This window comes from Bos taurus, chromosome 10, assembly GCF_002263795.3.
Source record: "Bos taurus isolate L1 Dominette 01449 registration number 42190680 breed Hereford chromosome 10, ARS-UCD2.0, whole genome shotgun sequence".
NCBI lineage: Eukaryota > Metazoa > Chordata > Mammalia > Artiodactyla > Bovidae > Bos > Bos taurus.
This window is the reverse complement of record NC_037337.1, coordinates 55084873-55104628: the sequence shown is the minus strand read 5'-3', so window position 1 is coordinate 55104628 and position 19756 is coordinate 55084873. Positions and strand designations below refer to the sequence as shown.

General features: G+C 41.1%; 2 protein-coding genes across 7 annotated transcripts in view; both read right to left on the bottom strand.

Annotated features, from left to right (window-relative positions):
* The window catches only part of RSL24D1 (ribosomal L24 domain containing 1), a 28068-nt gene extending 23225 nt beyond the window's left edge, over positions 1-4843 (bottom strand). For 2 of the 3 annotated variants that reach the window (XM_059890685.1, XM_059890684.1), the window contains exon 1: positions 4712-4843. In XM_059890685.1, coding sequence (XP_059746668.1) covers positions 4712-4792 — 81 coding nt within the window. In that variant the 5' untranslated portion in view covers positions 4793-4843. The remainder of the gene's footprint in view (positions 1-4711) is intronic. The other variant, NM_001080355.2, reaches the window with a different exon arrangement.
* Positions 4844-9783: 4940 nt separating this feature from the next.
* RAB27A (RAB27A, member RAS oncogene family) overlaps positions 9784-19756 on the bottom strand; it is a 95841-nt gene continuing 85868 nt past the window's right edge. For 3 of the 4 annotated variants that reach the window (XM_059890671.1, XM_024997860.2, XM_024997858.2), the window contains exon 6: positions 9784-12098. In XM_059890671.1, coding sequence (XP_059746654.1) covers positions 11900-12098 — 199 coding nt within the window. In that variant the 3' untranslated portion in view covers positions 9784-11899. 4 annotated transcript variants of the gene reach the window in all.

The following is a 19756-nucleotide window of genomic DNA, read 5'->3' as shown; positions in this document are numbered from 1 at the left end:
TTTCACTGTTGCACAAAATAATTTCCCAAAAAAGCAACTAAAACTGGCTACAGATTTGTTTTTCTAAAGAATTTATTCAGAGATCTACTAGGAAGATTCTTCACTACTTTAATTCTACACTTTCATCTCCAAAGATGTGATCCTTTAATAGTGTTTACAATTTAATGATGATTCAAAGTGCTCCTAAGTGACTTACTGGGATTTATACATCTAAAATGCATCATTTTGTTACTCTGTCTTAGAAAAAGTTACAATTTGTATTACTAGAGGAAACCTGAGAGAAAAAGTATTATAATTGAATCTGTGGACCTTGGCAAAGAAAATTAAATTGAATTATCATGCTTAGATGTGATCCATTCAAAAAAAGGCCAAACTAAGGTACAGACATTTCAAGCTAAGAGACTCAGCAGTAAGGAATTCGCCTGCCAAAGCAAGAGATGGGTTTGATCTCTGGGTCGAGAAAATCCCCTAGAGAAGGAGACAGCAACCTATTCCAATATTCTTGCCTGGGAAATTCCATGGACAGGGAAGCCTGGTAGGTCCATGCAGTTGCAAAGAGTCAGACACAACTTAGTGACTAAAACAACAATAAAGCCTCTGTGTGCGGGTGCACATAAATCACAAATCACAATACTTTTCATTTTATGTGCACTGTTCTATGAGGACCTTGAAACAGGTCACTAATCACATTAGGACATAGATTTCTTAGAAACAGTCAATACTAGAGAATTCCCTGGTGGCCCAGTGGTTAGAACTTGGCATTTCACTGGGATGGCCCTGTGATGGATCCATGGTCCAAGAACTAAGATCCCACAAGCAGTATGGCAAGGTTAAAAAGAAAAGAAAAGGAAGAAACAAATGGTCAATGTTAGATCAATTTAATCGAGGGCCAGACTTCCTGGAGAGCCCTCTCTATGTTCTTGAATTAATTTCAAACAGCTAGAAAATATGTGAACTACAGTAGTTTTCTGGAATGCTGCTGCTGCTAAGTCACTTCACTATAAAATCATTATTGGTAAAACTTCTTTTGCATATTTCCAGCCCAAAGTACTACTACCGTTTTAAGTAAAAGCCGTCCTTGTTTAATATCTACTAGACAACTCCTACACAAGTCCTCACTGAGAAGTTTGAACTTTTCTAGGTCTTCTCAGTTCCAAAGAAAGACAATGGGAAGATACAGGGAAGCCTACTTAAACTCTGTATCTAACAGACTCACTTGAAAAAGCATGATAAAGTATCTGAAGAGACTGGAGTCAGTGAGATGGGATGGGGATTCCCAAATAAAGAGCAGCTACTATGTGCTGGATGTTGCAGTAGGTGCAAGAAGTACAAGAATAATTAAAACACAATGCTCTACCCTGAGACGCTTAGTCCAGTATTGTGATAAAGTCTCACTTTGCAAACAAGAGAAATAAAGATCAGACTAGGATATAAATAATGGGATATGGCTATACACAACAATCAAGTATAAAGTAACATGTAAATATACATTAAGGAGTGATTAAATCTCTACTGGGGTAGGTGGTGGATGATTCTGTGTGAGACAAAGCTTCATAGGCTCAAATTTCCCTTCTAATCTAGTCCTTGAGCACCATCCTCAGTCTTCAACATGCAAACAAATGATCCATCTGAGCTTCACAGTTCAATACTTTTTATGCCACTAATTCAACAAAGAATTATTAAGCACACCTTAAGAGTGTACATGTTTCTGTTTGCAAACTATGAAAATACAGAGCAGTAATATTTTACCCTGGTTGCTCAGACCAAAAAGAATCTGCCTGCAATGTAGGAAACCCAGGTTTAATCCCTGGGTTGGGAATATCCCTTGGAGAAGGGAATAGCTATCCACTCCAGTATTCGTTCCTGGAAAATCACATGCACACAGAAGCCTGGTAGGCTACACCGTCCATGGAATCACAAACAGCCAGACACGACTAAGCAACTAATATTTTCACTTTTTCCAGTATTTTAATTAGTAACACACTAATTCTGATTTCCCTGGTGGGTCAGCAGTAAAGAATCCTCCTGCAATGCAGGAGATGCAGGTTCAATCCTCTGTCACCAAGGACCCCTGGAGAAGAAAATGGCAACCTACTCCAGCATTTCCATCAGGGAAATCCCATGGACAGAGGAGCCTGATGGGCTACAGTCCATAGAGTCACGAAAGAGTCAGACACAACTTAGTGACTAAACAACAACAAACACTAATTCTACTCTTAAGAAGCTACTTGAGAAGCATAAGAGGGGAGATGTCTGTGAAAGATGGTCTCAAAAGCTACAAGCATAAATGGAGAAAAAATAGGAGGCTACAAAAGTGACAAGTGCCTAATCTGGGACCAGGAAGGCAGAAGAAAGCTAAGACACCACTATCCTTTGCAAAGGCAGCATGGATAGGACCTATAACTAGATACAAAGAGTGAAAAGATTCAACGGTAACTCTCAGTTTCTAGCAGAACTATCTAAGCACATGACTATTAATTCTGAGAGCAAAAAGAGCTGAGGTAATAAGAACTCTCTTTCAGGAGGCTCACTGTTAGGTACAAACAGGATTTCTCTGTCAAGTGGGAAATTCAAACCTGGAACTAGGATATAAAGATGTGGGAAGTATCAACAAAGGAAAAAATGAGGTGCTTGGTCTTCATTAGTGCTTCTGGGCCTCTACATCTTATTTCCCCAATCGACTCTGTTCTGGATACACTGGTCTTCCCTAGAGCAAGCGAGCTTCCAGCTAACTCAACACCATTCTTGCTAGCAACACAGACTTCCTCATCAACCTGAACTCCCACTGTATCTGCCAGGTCAACACCCAACTTTAAACAGCTCCCACTGTCCTAATTTCCATATCCAGCTGACAAACACTGATGGACAAAAATCATAAAATTATGACCACCAGATAATCTACAATGCCATAATGCCTACTGTGAATTACATTTCAACCCAGTGATCATTTCATTCACTGCTATAAATTCTTTGTCATGTTCCTGAGAGGAGGAATTAAGAATCACTTACATACTCTTTCAGGTTCCCAAATACACCTTTGGTGCCTCATTTCAGCAAGAACTCTTACTCCTAATTTAGTGAGGTCAGTATTTTTCATACAGAATACACATATAAGGTGAAGAAGTACAAACTGTAACTCCTGAGCGTGTCAAAATCACCTCATTGAATATAGATTCCTAGAGCCTCTTCCCTTCCCCTTGCTGCTGCTGCTAAGTCATTTCAGTCATATCCGACTCTGTGCAACCCCAAAGACGGCAGCCCACCAGGCTCCCCCATCTCTAGGATTCTCCAAGCAAGAACACTGGAGTGGATTGCCATTTCCTTCTCCAATGCATGAAAGTGACCCTTCCCCCTAGACATTCCAATTCAACAGATCTGGTGGGAATCAGGAGTTAGTTTTTTCCACAAGTGTCCAGTGATTCTGAAGCAAATATAAGAGAGCTCAAATTCTGAGAAACAACATTTTGAACAGAGGAATGGAATTCATTCTGGTATGAAAGGCAAATCCATGTATTATTCCTAAAGCCTTTCACAATGAGGCCTTATAATGACCGTGCCCAACTTAAGATGGTTCAACTTTACAATGGTGCAAAAGTGATACACATTCAGTGGAAATCATATTTCAAATTGTGATCTTTCCCAGGCTAGCCATGCAGTAAAATTCTCTCTGATGCTGGGCATCTGGCAGCAAACCAAAGCTCCCAGTCCACAGAGTGAACAACTTAATAGTTAGAATCATTCTGTTTTTCAATTCCAGTAGAGTATATCATAAATTACATGAGATATTCAACACTTCATTATAAAAGAGGCTTTGTGTTAGATGATTCTGCCCAACTGTAAGCTAATGTGTTCTGAGCATGTTTAAAGAAGGCTAGGCTATATACAATATTCAGTAGATTAGGCTTTTGCATCTTCGACTTACAATGGGTTTGCCCAGAAACAACTCCATCGAAAGTCCGGTAACATCTGTATGTATCTTGTTTTCAGACGTACCTTTTTAATATAGATTTATATTTGTATTTATACCTACCCCAAGCCTCTATCACCATCTGTAATCCGTCACTTCCTTAAACAGAGAAGTAACTGCTCCTCTGTCCCTTTGCTCAAATTGTTCATTTCCCTTCCTCCTAAAATGCTTTCCCCTCCTGCTCTTAAACAAAATGCAAGATACAGGATAAAAGCACCTCCTTTCAGTGTCTTTTCACATACGTCCTTCTCCAAATCACCTCCAATCACTTCATAAAACGTAACTCTGCTATCAAGTCATACCCAACATTTCTATCAACCTCTACACACTACGGCTGACCGCAAGTCTTATACATCTGTATAGAGATGGACCTCAGCAAAGATGCTTGACCCGGCATGCGTTCAGCAAGGTTTACGGAATTGAAGAATGTGGCCCACATACAACAGTGGGCCAACAGACTCCCAGCTTCCCCGTGGGCTCTGGCTGGAATCGTTCCTCAACCTCATTACTGCCGGCCTCTCCCAAGAGCTGCCTAGTGACCAGCTCTGCTCGGACCACCTAAAGGAGAAACTCCCCCAGCGGGAGCTGGAGGTCCGAGTCCGTAGTAAAGCCAGCCTCACGCGCCGAAATCCCAGGCCAAACCCCACGCCAAGTTGGTAGGCGCAGAGTAACCCCGCGCCGAGCGGGCACGGCTTCAGCCCGGCGGGAGCGCAGCTAAAAGCGCCCCACTCCCCACCTCCTCACCTTGCAGTCGTTACGAACGAACATCATGCCGTGGCCTGGGTAGATAGGGCCCGAACAGAAATAACACTTTTCAATCCGCATGTTGAATGCGCGTGGGGACTCGCCGGCCGAACGCCCAGCTGAAGAGGAAGTGACGTAGCCCCGCCACAGGAAGTGATTCTCTTCCCAGTTCTCCAGAAAGAGCATCCGGAAAAGGCGGTGCTCTTCAGGGCTTCTGGAAAGCGAGCCGAACGTGACTGCGCCTCCCCGTGGCCGCGCCGGGAAAAGCGCTGCCGTTTGGGGCAGGCGCAGAAATGCAGTCCGGTTGGCAGCTGGCAGTCTGGACAAGTGCAGGGTTCTGCGCCTTCTGAACTGGCTGTTACAGCGTCTAGTTTTTCCACTTACCGTATCATATTAAGTCAGCATTTACTCATGTCTTATATATCCTGTCTCTAGTTTGTGCTGTTCCCAGGCGGCTCTCCACACTTGGCTAGTCTCTAGGAACTCATTTCTCCACGGCTCGAGCCCCGCCGGATTCCAGTCCCTAGAGGACTTGCCTGGTGTCCACGGAGGGAACTTGCTGCCCCGCACTGCAACCGAAGCTGCTGAGTCTCAGGCTCGCAGGACTTAATCAGCTGTGTTTTAAAAACTTGTAGTGGTGGTCTTCTCCACCTTTACTCCCTCTCCGCCTTTTAATTAATATGCATATATTTAATTACTAGACATAAAAAAATCACCATTTGTACAGGAAATTGATGCTTTTGAACTGTGGTGTTGGAGAAGACTCTTGAGAGTCCCTTGGACTGCAAGGAGATCCAACCAGCCCATCCTAAAGGAGATCAGTCCTGGGTGTTCATTGGAAGGACTGATGCTGAAACTGAAATTCCAATACTTTGGCCACCTGATCCGAAGAGCTGACTCATTTGAAAAGACCCTGAGGGTGGGAAAGATTGCAGGCAGGAGAAGGGGACGACAGAGGATAAGATGGTTGGATGGTATCACCGACTCAATGGACATGGGTTTGGGTGGACTCCAGGAGTTGGTGATGGACAGGGAGGCCTGGCGTGCTGCGGTTCATGGGGTCATAAAGTCGGACACGACTGAGCGACCGAACTGGACTGAACTGAAGCCCTAATACTCCCTCTCTCTCGCTCTCTTAACCTCTCTGTACCTTATCTCTCTGTGCTGAATTCTGTGTAATTTCCTCCGGTCTATCTTCTAGTTTGCTGCTGCTAAGTCGCGTCAGTCATGTCCGACTCTGTGCGACCCCATAGACGGCAGCCCACCAGGCTCCCCCGTCCCTGGGATTCTCCAGGCAAGAACACTGGAGTGGGTTGCCATTTCCTTCTCCAATGCATGAAAATGAAGAGTGAAAGTGAAGTCGCTCAGTTGTGTCCGACTCTCAGCGACCCCATGGACTGCAGCCTTCCAGGCTCCTCTGTCCATGGGATTTTCCAGGCAAGAGTACTGGAGTGGGGTGCCATTGCCTTCTCCGAACTTCTAGTTTACCCATTCTCTTTTCAGACTTGCCATTTAACCTCTAATCATTACATTCTGAATGCCAGTGGCTACATTTTCCATACATGGAAGTCTTTTTCTAAATTCAAACCAGTCATGTATCTTTAATAAAGTCTTCTTTCCCAGACATTTCAATTCCTTTTATGTTTTTAATTATTTTTTGATCTCCATCTGGTAAGCATATTATTTGAAGTTCTTAAGTCCCATATTGCTGGATTTTGGTTCACTGGCCCTTGCTCATGTTTGGGGCTGAAGCTGGTGGGGAAGGAACAGGTTTTCATTTTAAATAGTGAGCTCATCCTTAGTAGGTGTTTTCTGTAAAAATTCTGTAAATTCTGGGTGGAAATGTTCCCTCTGAAGAGATTCTGTTTGCTTCTCCCAAGTAATCCAGAGGTATTGCCAGTCACAAATTATTTTATGTTAGCGTATGTTCATTTTTTGGCTTAAACATTTCCAGGAAAAAAAGAAAAAACAGGAGAGGAGTAATGTAAACTTGAATCTTAAACCTGTGTAAAAGCACACTTATGGTTATAAATTCACAGGGGAGATTAAGACATAGACCAGGCCCTGGCTTTGAGTGTGTTTGGGGTTAGGCCCTCCATTCCAACATCCTACCTCCAAGGAATCCAAAGTTTTCTCTCATGATGGCATGTAGCCATTAAAGCTGAGCACCTTGATTACTGATCCTGCAAAATCCAAACCAAAAGCAAACCACATCCAGTATCAGTTTGTTACAAGATCCCACTGTTGTTGCTGATGTTGTCTGTTTTGTGGAGGAAGAGGGATGGTCTCTAGGTATTATCCTTACTTTCTTCAGAGATCAATAGTTCATTTAAAAAATACATTCATTATATTTTATCCAGCATCATCAAGTACCTTATAATAGAAGAGTTTTCTAGTTCTAAACTCATCCATCTTGCCAAAAATAGAAGACCTGTAAATACTATATAGAGTTTTCCAGGTTATAAGAAGCCAAGCAAAGCATTCTTTATTGTGCAAAAATAAACAAATGGGGACTAATCAAACATATAAGCTTTTGCATAGCAAAGGAAATCATAAAACAAAAAGACAACCTATAAAATGGGAGAAAATACTAGTAAACAATGTGACTAACAAGGGATTAATTTTCAAAATATACAGACAGCTCCTACAACTCAATATCAAAAAAAAAAAGCAATCAAAAAGTGGACAGAAGATCAGAACAGACATTTCTCTAAAGAAGACAGGCATATGAAAAGATGCTCAACTTCACTAATCATTAGAGAAATGCAAATCAGAACTACAATGACATATCACCTCACACCAGTCAGAATGGCTATCATCTAAAAGCCTACAAATAATAAATGCTAGGGAGGGGGTGGAGAAAAAATAATCTTTCAACATGGTTTTTGGGAAAGTAAATCCGTGCAGCCACTATGGAAAACAGTATGGAAATTTCCTTTAAAAACTAAAAATAGAGTTAGCATATGATCCAGCAATCCCACTCCTGGGCATATATGGAAAAGACAAAAACTAATTTGAAAAGATACTTGCTCTCCACTGCTCATAGCAGCACTATTTACAACAGTCAAGACATGGAAGCAGCCTGCCCCCATTGACAGATATATGAATAAAGAAGATGTGATAAATAGATAAAAATATATATACACACACACACACACACAATGCTTGGCCATAAAGAGAATGAAATAATGCCATTTGCAGCAACATGGATGGACCTAGATATTATCATACTAAAAAAATTAAGTCAGGCAGAGAAAGATAAATACTATATGATATGTCTTAAATATGGAATCTAAGAAACAGTACAAATGAATTTATTTATAAATCAGAAACAGACTCACAGACATAGGAAACAAACTTATGGTTACCAAAGGGGAAAGGAGGAAGGAGGATGAGGAATATATTAGAAGTATGGGATTAACAAATACACACACTACTGTATATAAAGTAAACAACAAGGCCCTACTACTATAGAGCACAGGGAACTATATTCAATAGCTTGCAATAACCTATAGTGGAAGAGAATCTGAAAAAGAATAGACACATGTATATTATATATTAATATATACTTATATAATATATATATAATGTTAGCAAAAAATTACTTTGCCAAAACAGATTGTAAATCAACTACAGTTCAATTTTTAAAAACTTCTAATTGGGAATTTCCTGTTCTGTCCAGTGGTTAAGGCTCCACACTTCCACTGTGGGGGCAAGGGTTTGATCCCTGGTCAGGGAACTAAGATCCTGCATGCCATTTGGAATGGCCAAAAAAAAAAAAACCCCAAAAGTCCATATTGAACATTTCTTCAATGGATCGTTAGCTATCTTGGTATCAACTTCAAAAGATCAAGAGTATACCTCTCAGAGTTCCTATGCTATGCTATGCTAAGTCACTTCAGTCGTGTCCGACTCTGTGCGACCCCATAGATGGCAGCTCACCAGGCTCCCCCGTCCCTGGGATTCTCCAGGCAAGAACACTGGAGTGGGTTGCCATTTCCTTCTCCAATGCATGAAAGTGAAAAGTGAAAGTGAAGTCGCTCAGTCGTGTCTGACTCTTAGTGACCCCATGGATTGCAGCCTAACAGGCTCCTCTGTCCATGGGATTTTCCAAGCAAGACTACTGGAGTGGGGTGCCATTGCCTTCTCCATCAGAGTTCCTTATCTCTTATAATAAACCAATATGGACTTATTATTTGAGAACCTTTCTAAACATTTTGAAGTCTTGGAGTCTTACTTTGAAAACTCTTTCATTTGACCCTGCTGCATCTTAAGTCCTCTATTCAGTCCAATAGCCATTTGAGGACCTACCATGTTCCAGGCCTTTTCCGGGTAGCAGCAACACAGTTTTGAAGAAAACTTCCCACGTCCCTATCTTCATGGAGCTTATATCTTAGTGGATAGAGACAAACATACAAAGATATTGACTGGTGATAAGTGACATGTACAAAAACAGAGCAGAATAACAAGGCAGCGGGGGACAATCTGATAGGGGCCGTGAGAGGGAGTGACTGCTGTTTTAGAGAAGGTGATCAGCAAAGTCCTTTTGGACAACACGACTTCGAATTGTCCTACAGGGTGGGAGAGGGAGCCATGTAGATATATGGAAGACAAGCATTCCAGGCAGAGGGAACAGCAGATATTCCAGGAACACACTTGACTGCTCCAGGGAGGCCAGTATGCTCACAGAGGAGTGAGTGAGGTAGACAGGGTGGCAGGAAATAAGGTCAGAGAGTCCATCTCCCCATATTCCCTCCTCATCCAGTTAAGTACCACACCCTCCCCAATGCTTCTTGCATCCCACCTCTCAGCCCCAGCCTTAGTTCAAGCCCTTACCATCCTTGCTTTGTTCACCTGTCAACAGCCGGCACAACACTTCATGTGCTGTCGGTGCTCCATCTGTGTTTGATGATGACATGTGTGAGTTACCTTCTCCAGAACATGTTATCTTGGCTGGTCCCTCATCAAGTACCTAATGGAATTTGTGTCTCTGAACGTGCTTTCCTTGAGCATTACATCCTCTGGGTTGAAACTTTCTTGTAAAGGGAAATGAAGTTATGTTCACACATAAATGACAGATTAGACCACTTTTTTATTATAAGCTTATCTGGCACAAAATTCACTGAAGATATACTTCACTTTTACAGAAGCCTGTAAATAGAAAAATACACTGACACACAAAAAAAGTTTATGTTGGTGCTTCAAAGTAAATTTAAACACGATTTCCAAAGAGAATACAGGTTATTGATGTCAATAACTAAAAATGGCTCTTGTGTGCACACTGTCTCATGTATATGTTTCACTGTGTATTATGTTTAAGGCCAATAGAATCTGTACGAATTGCTCGTTTGGTTCCTGATAGGCTGACACAATACAGATATTGTTTTCTTTTTCACTATACAAATAAATCATATAAAATGTTCCCTGGAACATAGCTATAAAATTATTTCCTCCACTTCAGTCTTACAGCAATTTTACAAGGCACTGCTTATGATGAGGACCCTGATCCAGAAATGGCTGGATCTTTTATCACTAGGATACACAATTCAAATGCATAGGACTCAGTGACTTCTTAGTATTTTAAGAAGTCTAAATTTTAAGGATAGAAATATATAAGATCTTACAAAGCACAACTAAGTTTCTTAAGCAGATGGTGGAAGGGCAGTGGAAAAAAAAAAAACAGGACAGATGGTCCATAAAAAGCCGTTTGAAAATTATCATGTACCAGTAGCTACTTTTCATCACAGTTTTATTTTTCTAATTACAGTTATGCCATCACAAAATACATTTATTTTTATTCTTTATTTAAATTATAATGAGTGGTATTTCTTCCTAAATAGCCATTAAGTTCTTTGGAAATGTTAATCTACTTAAACTACTTTAATAAATAAGAATTTTCCCCTTTGATTTTTATAAACAACTGCCATGAAGCATATTTTGAAACACACCTTTAATTTGGTAAAAAAGACATTTTGGCAGTGTGGAAGAGTACATGACCTTGGCAAGATCCAGCAAGTATAGTAAATACCCATGATCTCAGTGAAAACTACAGGCTATAGAATATTTTGTTTTTCTATTTTGAGACAGAATATGAATGTAATTGCTTAAATACAAACATCCATCTTCCATCAAACAGTATAAACAGACATGTTATGTAATTATAAACTAATTCCTTCAATTCCACCCGTATAAGAATAAAACAAGTTTCAAAGATCAACAAGATAGAGCCTGATGGTGAAAAAAAATGATGAGTCGTTCATAAGCTAACTGAAACTGCAGCCTGAGGATGCCAGACCAACATTATAAATATAAAGAAAAAGAAGCTAAATATTTGCTTATCACAAATATCTTCAGCATAAGCACCAGCTATGTTCAATATGGCCAGCACATAGGCCAAGTATAAATGCACATATCACTGTGAACTAAAGGCATAAAAATCTAATTCCCTGACCCTTCAATCAACCTTTCAGAGCAAAGGGAATTGAGCAGGGAGCCAGAAGTCCCCACTTCAGTCGCTTACACAACACTAAACCACCCTAGTCCTTACTCTCAAGGCCCTTCCCACCAAAAATAGTCACAGTGAGCATGAAATCGATCAATCCAGTTTATCCAGGGCCTATAGATATGGCCAACCATTTCTCCTATATTCATTTTAAAGAGAATGCTTACATAAATTATACTCAAGACATTGAACCATCATTTGTGTATATTCTTATTTAATATTTAAATTGTTTAGATGACATTTTAGAAAGTCCCCTGTGGTGCAAGAAGTGACTTAAATTTGTGTTAAGAACGGATATTACATCTAAGATCTTAAAGGTGAGACTCTGGGCCTATGTATGGTAAAGCAGTCATTATATCTTCAGTCATTATACATAATAAATGCGCTGTTCTGTGGCTACAAAATCCTGAATCCTTGAACGATCTACTGCCATGGGGCTAATATTTTATAAGGCACTTTTGGCTATGTGAGATATTTTGCCTAACTCTCAGGCTGAATCTTAAAGAATATTTACAAAGCTGCAGCAAAGTAATTTTAAAACGGGATGCTTTACTGATAGGTCTAATTGGGATGGTGAGAAGCAGTTTGCACGCAAGGCCTGTTTGCCTCTCTCTGAGTCATGTATCACCATAGGGAAGGTCACAGACATGGGCCCCTCGAATGGCTGTTCAGCTCACTAAGCCCCCTCAACAGCCACATGACCCCTTCTCCTTTACTTCGTTCAGCTGATCTGCAGAGGTGTGACCGTTGGAACGCACCACGCCTTCGGGAATCCAGGACTTGTCCACACACCGTTCCATTCGCTTCATTATCAGGTCCAGGAGCGTCTCAATAGCCTGGTTTATGTTTGTCCCATTGGCAGCACTAGTTTCAAAGTAGGGGACTCTGAAAGAAGCAACAACTTGGGTTACAGCGTGTGGTGGGAAAGGTCAGTGACCTTTGCCCTTGATAATTCAACTTAGAAAATCAGAAGAATATAAATATATAGGACAAGAAAGGCATTTTAGCACATTAAAAAGTAAAATAATAACTGACACTGCATTCCTAACAGAGATGTAAAACTTCTGGGAGTTTTTATCCCCATTTCACAAATGATGAAACTATAGCTCAGAAAGATGAAGTAATGTGCCCAATTTCCTAATGCTAGAAAGGAGTGGAACCAGGCTTTGAATCCACAGCTGTTCAAGTGTAACCAACTCAACCATAGGCTCTACTGGTTCCAAATTTACATGATGTTGTATGAAGTTCTCCAAAATAGAGAACTCTCACTTGCTGTCAATGGGGGAAAAAAAACAAGCTGACATGAGACATCAGAGATCCCTGGCCGTATTCGTCAAGGGCTTGGCCCCTTGTCAGCTCCGGGCGGTATTCCTGGACCACACCCTTGAAGACAAGACATTCTGAATTTTATAGCACTTGAGGGTTCCTCAAGCATATCAATCTTAAGTGTGTTTATTTTGTTATCCCAGGACCTGAGATTAGGTATAATTCTTTAGTAACTCACAAAGCATCGTTTCAAAACTATAAGGTTATTTTTCACATGTTCTTAAGACATCATCAGTCTTCTTGCAGTGGTCACCCTTCATACTTGGTCTTTGCAAGGGGATTAATCAATTACCTGCCAAATTCTTCCCCCTTCTTAATAAAGTCATGAAAATAATGATATAGTTATATTTTCTTCACACTGTTAACTTCATTCCCACCACTTAGTAAGGAGTCTGACCAAAAATACTCTTAGATGTAAAAACTACAAAAGAAAGTTGTTTAGCCCCTCAGGAGTCCTGCAATTGAATTCAGTAAAATATTCCTTACATTTATAGATACTTTAACATCCATCTCTATTACTCTTGCTGAAGAATGTCTGTTTTCCTGTGTTCTCATAGCATATTAACACTCCATCAATGACTCTGATTACAATTCCAATAGTTCTTTCATTACTTTCTGACTAGGAGCAGCTTCCACAGGAGAACTTTAACAGAATTGTTTTAACCTTCTTAGTGCTTTGACAGATATTTTCAGAACTGTTCTGCTTCCTAAGAATCACAGTCGGGGTGCATGTGGAGGCATGAAGGTTATCTGTCCATTATGATTCCTCAAGATGATGCCTTATTATCTGCTTGCTTCCTACAGGAACTAACAGGCCTTGCAACTGGACTCTATATTCTTTCCTGTTGGAGTGTAGCTCATAAAAACTGCTTGAAGAACCATCACTGCATTTGAGCAGAAAGACCTATCCATCTGTCTGTGAGGTCTGCTGGACATAGTTGTTCCACTGATCCCACCATGCCCGTGTTCATAGCCCTTCATACGCTGACTCTAAAATACCTTAATCAGGTGCTTCCCTGGTGGTCCAGGGGCTAAGAATCTGCCTGCCAAGGCAGGGGACATGGGTTCAATTCCTGACCCAAGAGGATCCCACATGCCAAGGAGCAACTAAGCCCATGTGCCACAACTACTTAAACCTGATGCCCTAGAGCCTGTGTGCTCAACGAGAGAAGCCACCCCAAAGAGCAGCCCGCGCACCACAACCAGGGAGCGGCCCCCACGCAGCGCATCTGGAGAAAGCCTGTGTAAAGCACCAGAGGCCCAGCACAGCCAGAAGTAAATACACCTTTTTAAAAATAAAGTAAATATCTTAATCAGAGAAGGTCTCACTGGGCAAATTACATCATCTTAGTGATTTTTAAACCTCTTGCCTGGCTATCTCTTTGGTTACTTTCAGTCTTTTTTTTTCCTACATCTTCATCTGGTGTCTTATCCACAAAATGAAGGAAATGCATTTTTCCCATCCCCCTGCTCACATGCAGTATTTCTCTACCAAGTTTGAAGAAGACATTCTTTATGGAAACTCAATAAATACTTATCAACTATCTATGTTATTAAGTCCCAGGGACACTTTTTGATGCTGCCATTTTTATATGAACTGAATTTTAGTTTAAGAATTCTCAAAATTTAAATACTTAGATTTTCTCCATCATGCTTTCTCAGTTACACCCAAGGAGAATTATTCAATGTCTAAGAATATTGCTTATACTTAAGGAGAAGGCTTGATCATTCTATCACCATTCAGAAAGCTATTGTTTCATGAAAAAACAACTGAAAAATTCATCTCTCCCTATGAGAATAATGGGTTGAAATTGGAAATACAAAAATAAAAAAGTAGTTGAGCAGAAAACTTTCTTGTAAACAGTGGTTACAATGGTTCACATCTCATTTTTAACATTTCCTCAAAGTCCATCATAAATATCTTTCCAACTATAGAGTCATCAGCCTCACTGAATTCCTCAACAGGATCTCTCTCCATTACGCTATTTCTACTTTTCATAGTTTCTTCCATCTCAGCTCCTAATACCCCATAATCATTTAAAGGCATAAATGAAAAAATTATAAATAGTCTAAAAATGATAGAACCTATACATGAGGGCTTCCCTGGTGGCTCAGATAGTAAAGAATCTACCTGCAATGCAGGAGACCAGGGTTTGATCCCTGGGTCAGGAAGATTCCCTGGAGAAGGGAATGGCTACCCAGTTAAAACTACGATTTTTCCAGTAGTCATGTATGGATGTGAAAGTTGGACCATAAAAAGGGCTGAGCACCAAAGAATTGATGCTTTTGAACTGTGGTGCTGGAGAAGACTCTTGAGAGTCCCTTGGACAGTAAGGAGATTAAACCAGTCAACCCTGAATATTCATTGGAAGGATTGGTGCTGAAGCTGAAACTACAATACTTTGGCCACCTGATGCAAAGAGCTGACTCATTGGAAAAGACCCTGATGCTGGGAAAGATCGAGACCAAGAGGAGAAGGGGGCAACAGAGGATGAGATAGTTGGAGGGCATCACTGACTCAATGGACAAGAATTTGGGCAAACTCTGGGAGATAGTGAAGGACATGGAAGACTGGTATACAGTCTTCATGGGGTCACAAAAAGTCGGACATGACTTGGCAACTGAACAACAACACCCACTCCAGTATTCTTGCCTGGAGAATTCCATGCACAGAAGTGCCCAGTGGACTAAATAAAGGGGACCCCATTTGTACATGGGGTCACAAAGAGTCAGACACTTAAAGACAGTCTGGACAATGGTTAACAGCCATAACTTCTGGAGCCAGGTTGCCTGGATTCAAATCCTATTACAACTCCATACTAACTGTGTAGCACTGCTGCTGCTGCTAAGTCGCTTCAGTCGTGTCCGACTCTGTGCGACCCCATAGACGGCAGCCCACCAGGCTCCCCCGTCCCTGGGATTCTCCAGGCAAGAACACTGGAGTGGGTTGCCATTTCCTTCTCCAATGCATGAAAGTCAAAAGTCAAAGTGAAGTCGCTCAGTCATGTCCGACTCTTAGCAACCCCATGGACTGCAGCCTACCAGGCTCCTCTGCCCATGGGATTTTCCAGGCAAGAGTACTGGAGTGGGGTGCCATTGCCTTCTCCGGTGTAGCACTGGCAAACTATAAATATCTGTGCCTTAGTTGCTTTATCCATAAAACCAGAAAATATCACTATCTTCCTATTAAGGATTAATTGAGTTAACATCTAAAGGACTTAGATTGGAGTCTGACACATAAGAAATGTGTTGTTCCTGACAAATCTGTCATTAATAAACATTTTCTATTTCAAACACAGTAATGGGTTACAAAAGTTTGTTTTTAACTTTGTTGTTTAAAACTCAGAATATATAGAATCACTGAATTGTGGAAAATCATAGCTCCAAGAGACCTTACCAAGATTATAAACATTAACTTTCCAGACTAGCCCACAAAAATTGATTCAATCCACTATGAAGCTAATCTCTAGTCTTGCCCTAAATTCTAGTAGTCTGAATTATACTTCTCTACATTAGAGATGGCTCCCTCAGATCTGTCCTAGCCAAAGCGTTTCATGCTCCAAAGCATTCATTTCCCTCCAGTTCTTGTCAAACCATACTTACTACCATTCCTTACTACCATAAGTGATCATCATTAAATGCTGAGAGAAAACAGATCTTACTTTACTGATTAATACCATAAAGAAGGCTGAGTGCTGAAGAACTGATGCTTTGGAAATGTGGTGTGGGAGAAGACTCTTGAGAGGCCCTGGGACTGCAAGGAGATCAAACCAGTCAATAAATCCTAAAGGAAATCAGTCCTGAATAGTCACTGGAAGGACTGATGCTGAAGTTGAAACTCCAATACTTTGGCCACCTGATGCAAAGAGCTGACTCATTGGAAAAGACCCTGATGCTGGAAAGATTGAAGGCAGGAGGAAAAGGGAAAGACAGAGGACAAGATGGTTGGATGGCATCACCAACTCAATGGACATGAGTTTGAGTAGGCTCTGGGAGATGGAGAAGGACAGGGAAGCCTGGCATGCTGCAGTCCATGGGGTCACAAAGAGTTAGACACAACTGAGCAACTGAGCAACAAATGACTGATGTTTCTAGCAGAACTATGAGCTATTCTCTAATGTTTACTAACTTAAGTAAACACTTACTTGATAGAATTTCAGGGTATATGAGTGAAAGCATACATTTTGAAGTCACTCATATTAAAAGAGGTACAATATTAAGAAGATATAGAGTTTTAATCTCAAATTCTACTAACAAACTAAAAATTAAAAGTGTATTTTCTGACCGTTTGTGAACCTCCAGGTGATGTGACCAGAAGTCAGGTTAACAACCTTAAAATCTTCAGACTAATTATTCAGAGTCTTCTAAGCAACTGAGGCACCCCACTCCAGTATGCTTGCTTGGAAAATCCCATGGACGGAGGAGCCTGGAAGGCTGCAGTCCATGGGGTCGCTGAGAGTCGGACACAACTTAGCGACTTCACTTTCACTTTTCACTTTCATGCATTGGAGAAGGAAATGGCAACCCACTCCAGTGTTCTTGCCTGGAGAATCCCAGGGACGGGGGAGCCTGGTGGGCTGCTGTCTATGGGGTCGCACGGAGTCAGACACGACTGAAGCAACTTAGCAGCAGCAGCAGCAGCAAGCAACTGAGGTAATACGGTTTTTATTCCTATAGGAATAAATGAATGATAGAGATCACTCCTTGCCACCCTCAGCTCTTTGAGCTGCCAGACAAAAAGTAAACTAAATGAGATGGACAGCAAAGATCCTGAATTAAGACTTTCTTTCCATCATAAAATGATGTCTCTGGGAACTCCCTGGAAGTCCAGTGGTTAGGACTCTGAGCTTTCACTGCTGAGGGCGTGAGTTCAATCCCTGATCAGGGAACTAAAATCCTGTAAGCTATGTGGTGTGACCAAACAAACAAACAAAAAATGATGCCCTGTGCTCACATTTGAAAATTGGACTGTTCAGCTTGTCCTAACAGCATAGAAATTATAGTATAGAATCAAACATATTTTTATGTCCATATCTTATTGATGTTCACTTTTAGAAGGTACTTGGGCTACTTTATCCGAACAGTTCTCTGTATTTGTAAAGAGGTATAACAGTGCTTCATGGGGTCTTAATAAAGAAGCAATAAGATAATACAGGTAAAGGGCTTAACACAAGCTTAGCGTCCAGCAAGTGCTCAATCAATGTTCACCCAATGGGATTCTCTTCTTCTCTAAACATAATGTTCTGCTTTTCCTAAAACTTTCCAGGCAAAAATTTAGTAATCTTAGCTTAAATTCAAGTGGATCAACTGCCCCACTGTCAAGCATAGAGACAGGTGTCCTGTTCCTTCTCGCCACACGATGGTGCTAGTGCAGAACAACTAGGAAGCCGTTCGTCAAACCTTCAGAAAAAATCCTGTGCAGCTAACTGGTATCACTCCATACATGTGCACTAAATGGATTTTGGAACACTTGCAGAACACCAATTTTGATGTGCTTTTAATAAATAGGTACACCACAAATTTTTAAATTTAAGAAAATGAGGGGGACATGATCATTTGCAGTCTTTCACCAAGATACCTATATCCAGCTCATGTCATAGTTTAGGATCCAATTTTTAGGTGTTCTCTCTTCTCTTACTTATTTCTACAAAACGAGACTATCCCAGGTCCCAGTTAGATGTTCCCAGGAATGAAAAGCAAGCGTAGTTGGTGATTCCGTGCAACGGTTTTAGATATTTGGCTCACATGTGTATCCACAAATGATGGAGGAATTTTTCACTAAACTAAAAAGCGAGTCTCGCTACTTTTTATAGCCTGCTGGCTGCTGAGTGAACAAGCCTCTAGGGGGAAGGGTGAGGCACACGCTGCTGCACCCTGGGAGAGAGCGCCAAACGAAAGCCAGATCATCCTCTGAGCTCTGTGGGGCCCTGGAAATCAGTCTTGTCTGTTTAGTTTCAGCTTCTGTGTGTGGTTTTAAAATGTGCCCAATGATAAGTCATTATTTATTTCTTGAATAAAGAGAAGATATCATCAAGTTTTCAAAGAATCAAAGCACCAGAGATCAAGCTAGTCATACATTTCGTCTAGTTCAGACTAGATGAAATACTGAGTGCCGCCTGCTGAGCGAAACGACTGGGAATCCCAGAAACGGTCTGTACTCATATTATTAATGTTGTAAATAAAAGTTTTTAACACATCCTCCGTTCCAGAAACTCTTGAGCACCTTTCTCATCTTTAGCCAGTAGTCTCCAGTTGTGGCGGGTGGCGGGGGCGGGGCGGGGTGGGGGGGGGCGGAGTTGTCTTCTGTATGCTGTCCTTAAGAGTAGATCCTAAAAGTCCTCATCATCACAAGAAGAAAAAAAAAATTGTAACTACAGGGCACTTCCCTGGCAGGACTGTGGTTAAGACTCCATGCTTCCACAGCAGGGTGTCCAGTTTCCACCCCTCGTCTGGAAACTAAGATCTCAAATGCCTTGAGGTTCAGCAAAAAAGAAAAAACAAACAAACTGTAATTACACCGGTGATGGATGTTAACTAAACTTATTGTGGTGATTATTTCACAACATACACATAAATCAAACCATTAAGTCATATACCTAAAACTAATACAATGTTATATGACAGTTTTATCTCATTCTGTGAAAATTTACTGCTTATTTCTTTGCACAGCACATGTGATATACATATATTCAATTATCATACTTTCACCATAGTCATTATGTCCTCTATTTCCCTTAACCCTGAATCAAGAAAAAAAGGCTTATACTGACCAACACCTATCTTCTGTGAGTAAAGAAGAGGACAGAAGGACACTTAGATGCAACCATTTTCACCTACAGTGAAGTCTTTGCCTATAAGCTTATGGCTCGTGCTCGCTTGGTAACAATCCATGTCCTTGCCCCATCTATACCACAGCTGATATCATGAACTGTGTAAGAGAAAAAATCCTCCTGGACTTAGCGTGGATTTTCCAGTGATCAGTCGGTGAGCACATGTCCCTCCCCAAATGTGGCACAAGTAGACACCTGCTTCATATTCTGTTGCACCATCATTTTGTCCAGTTCTGTGGGCAAGGAAAATATCTGCCAGCATGCACAGCTCATGGTAACCTGACACCTACACGGGTGCTTCTCAAAGTGCTATCCTCAGTCACTAGTAGCAGCAACATCTAGGAATCAGCTAGAAATGTAAAATGTGGGGCTTCATCCCAGTCCCAC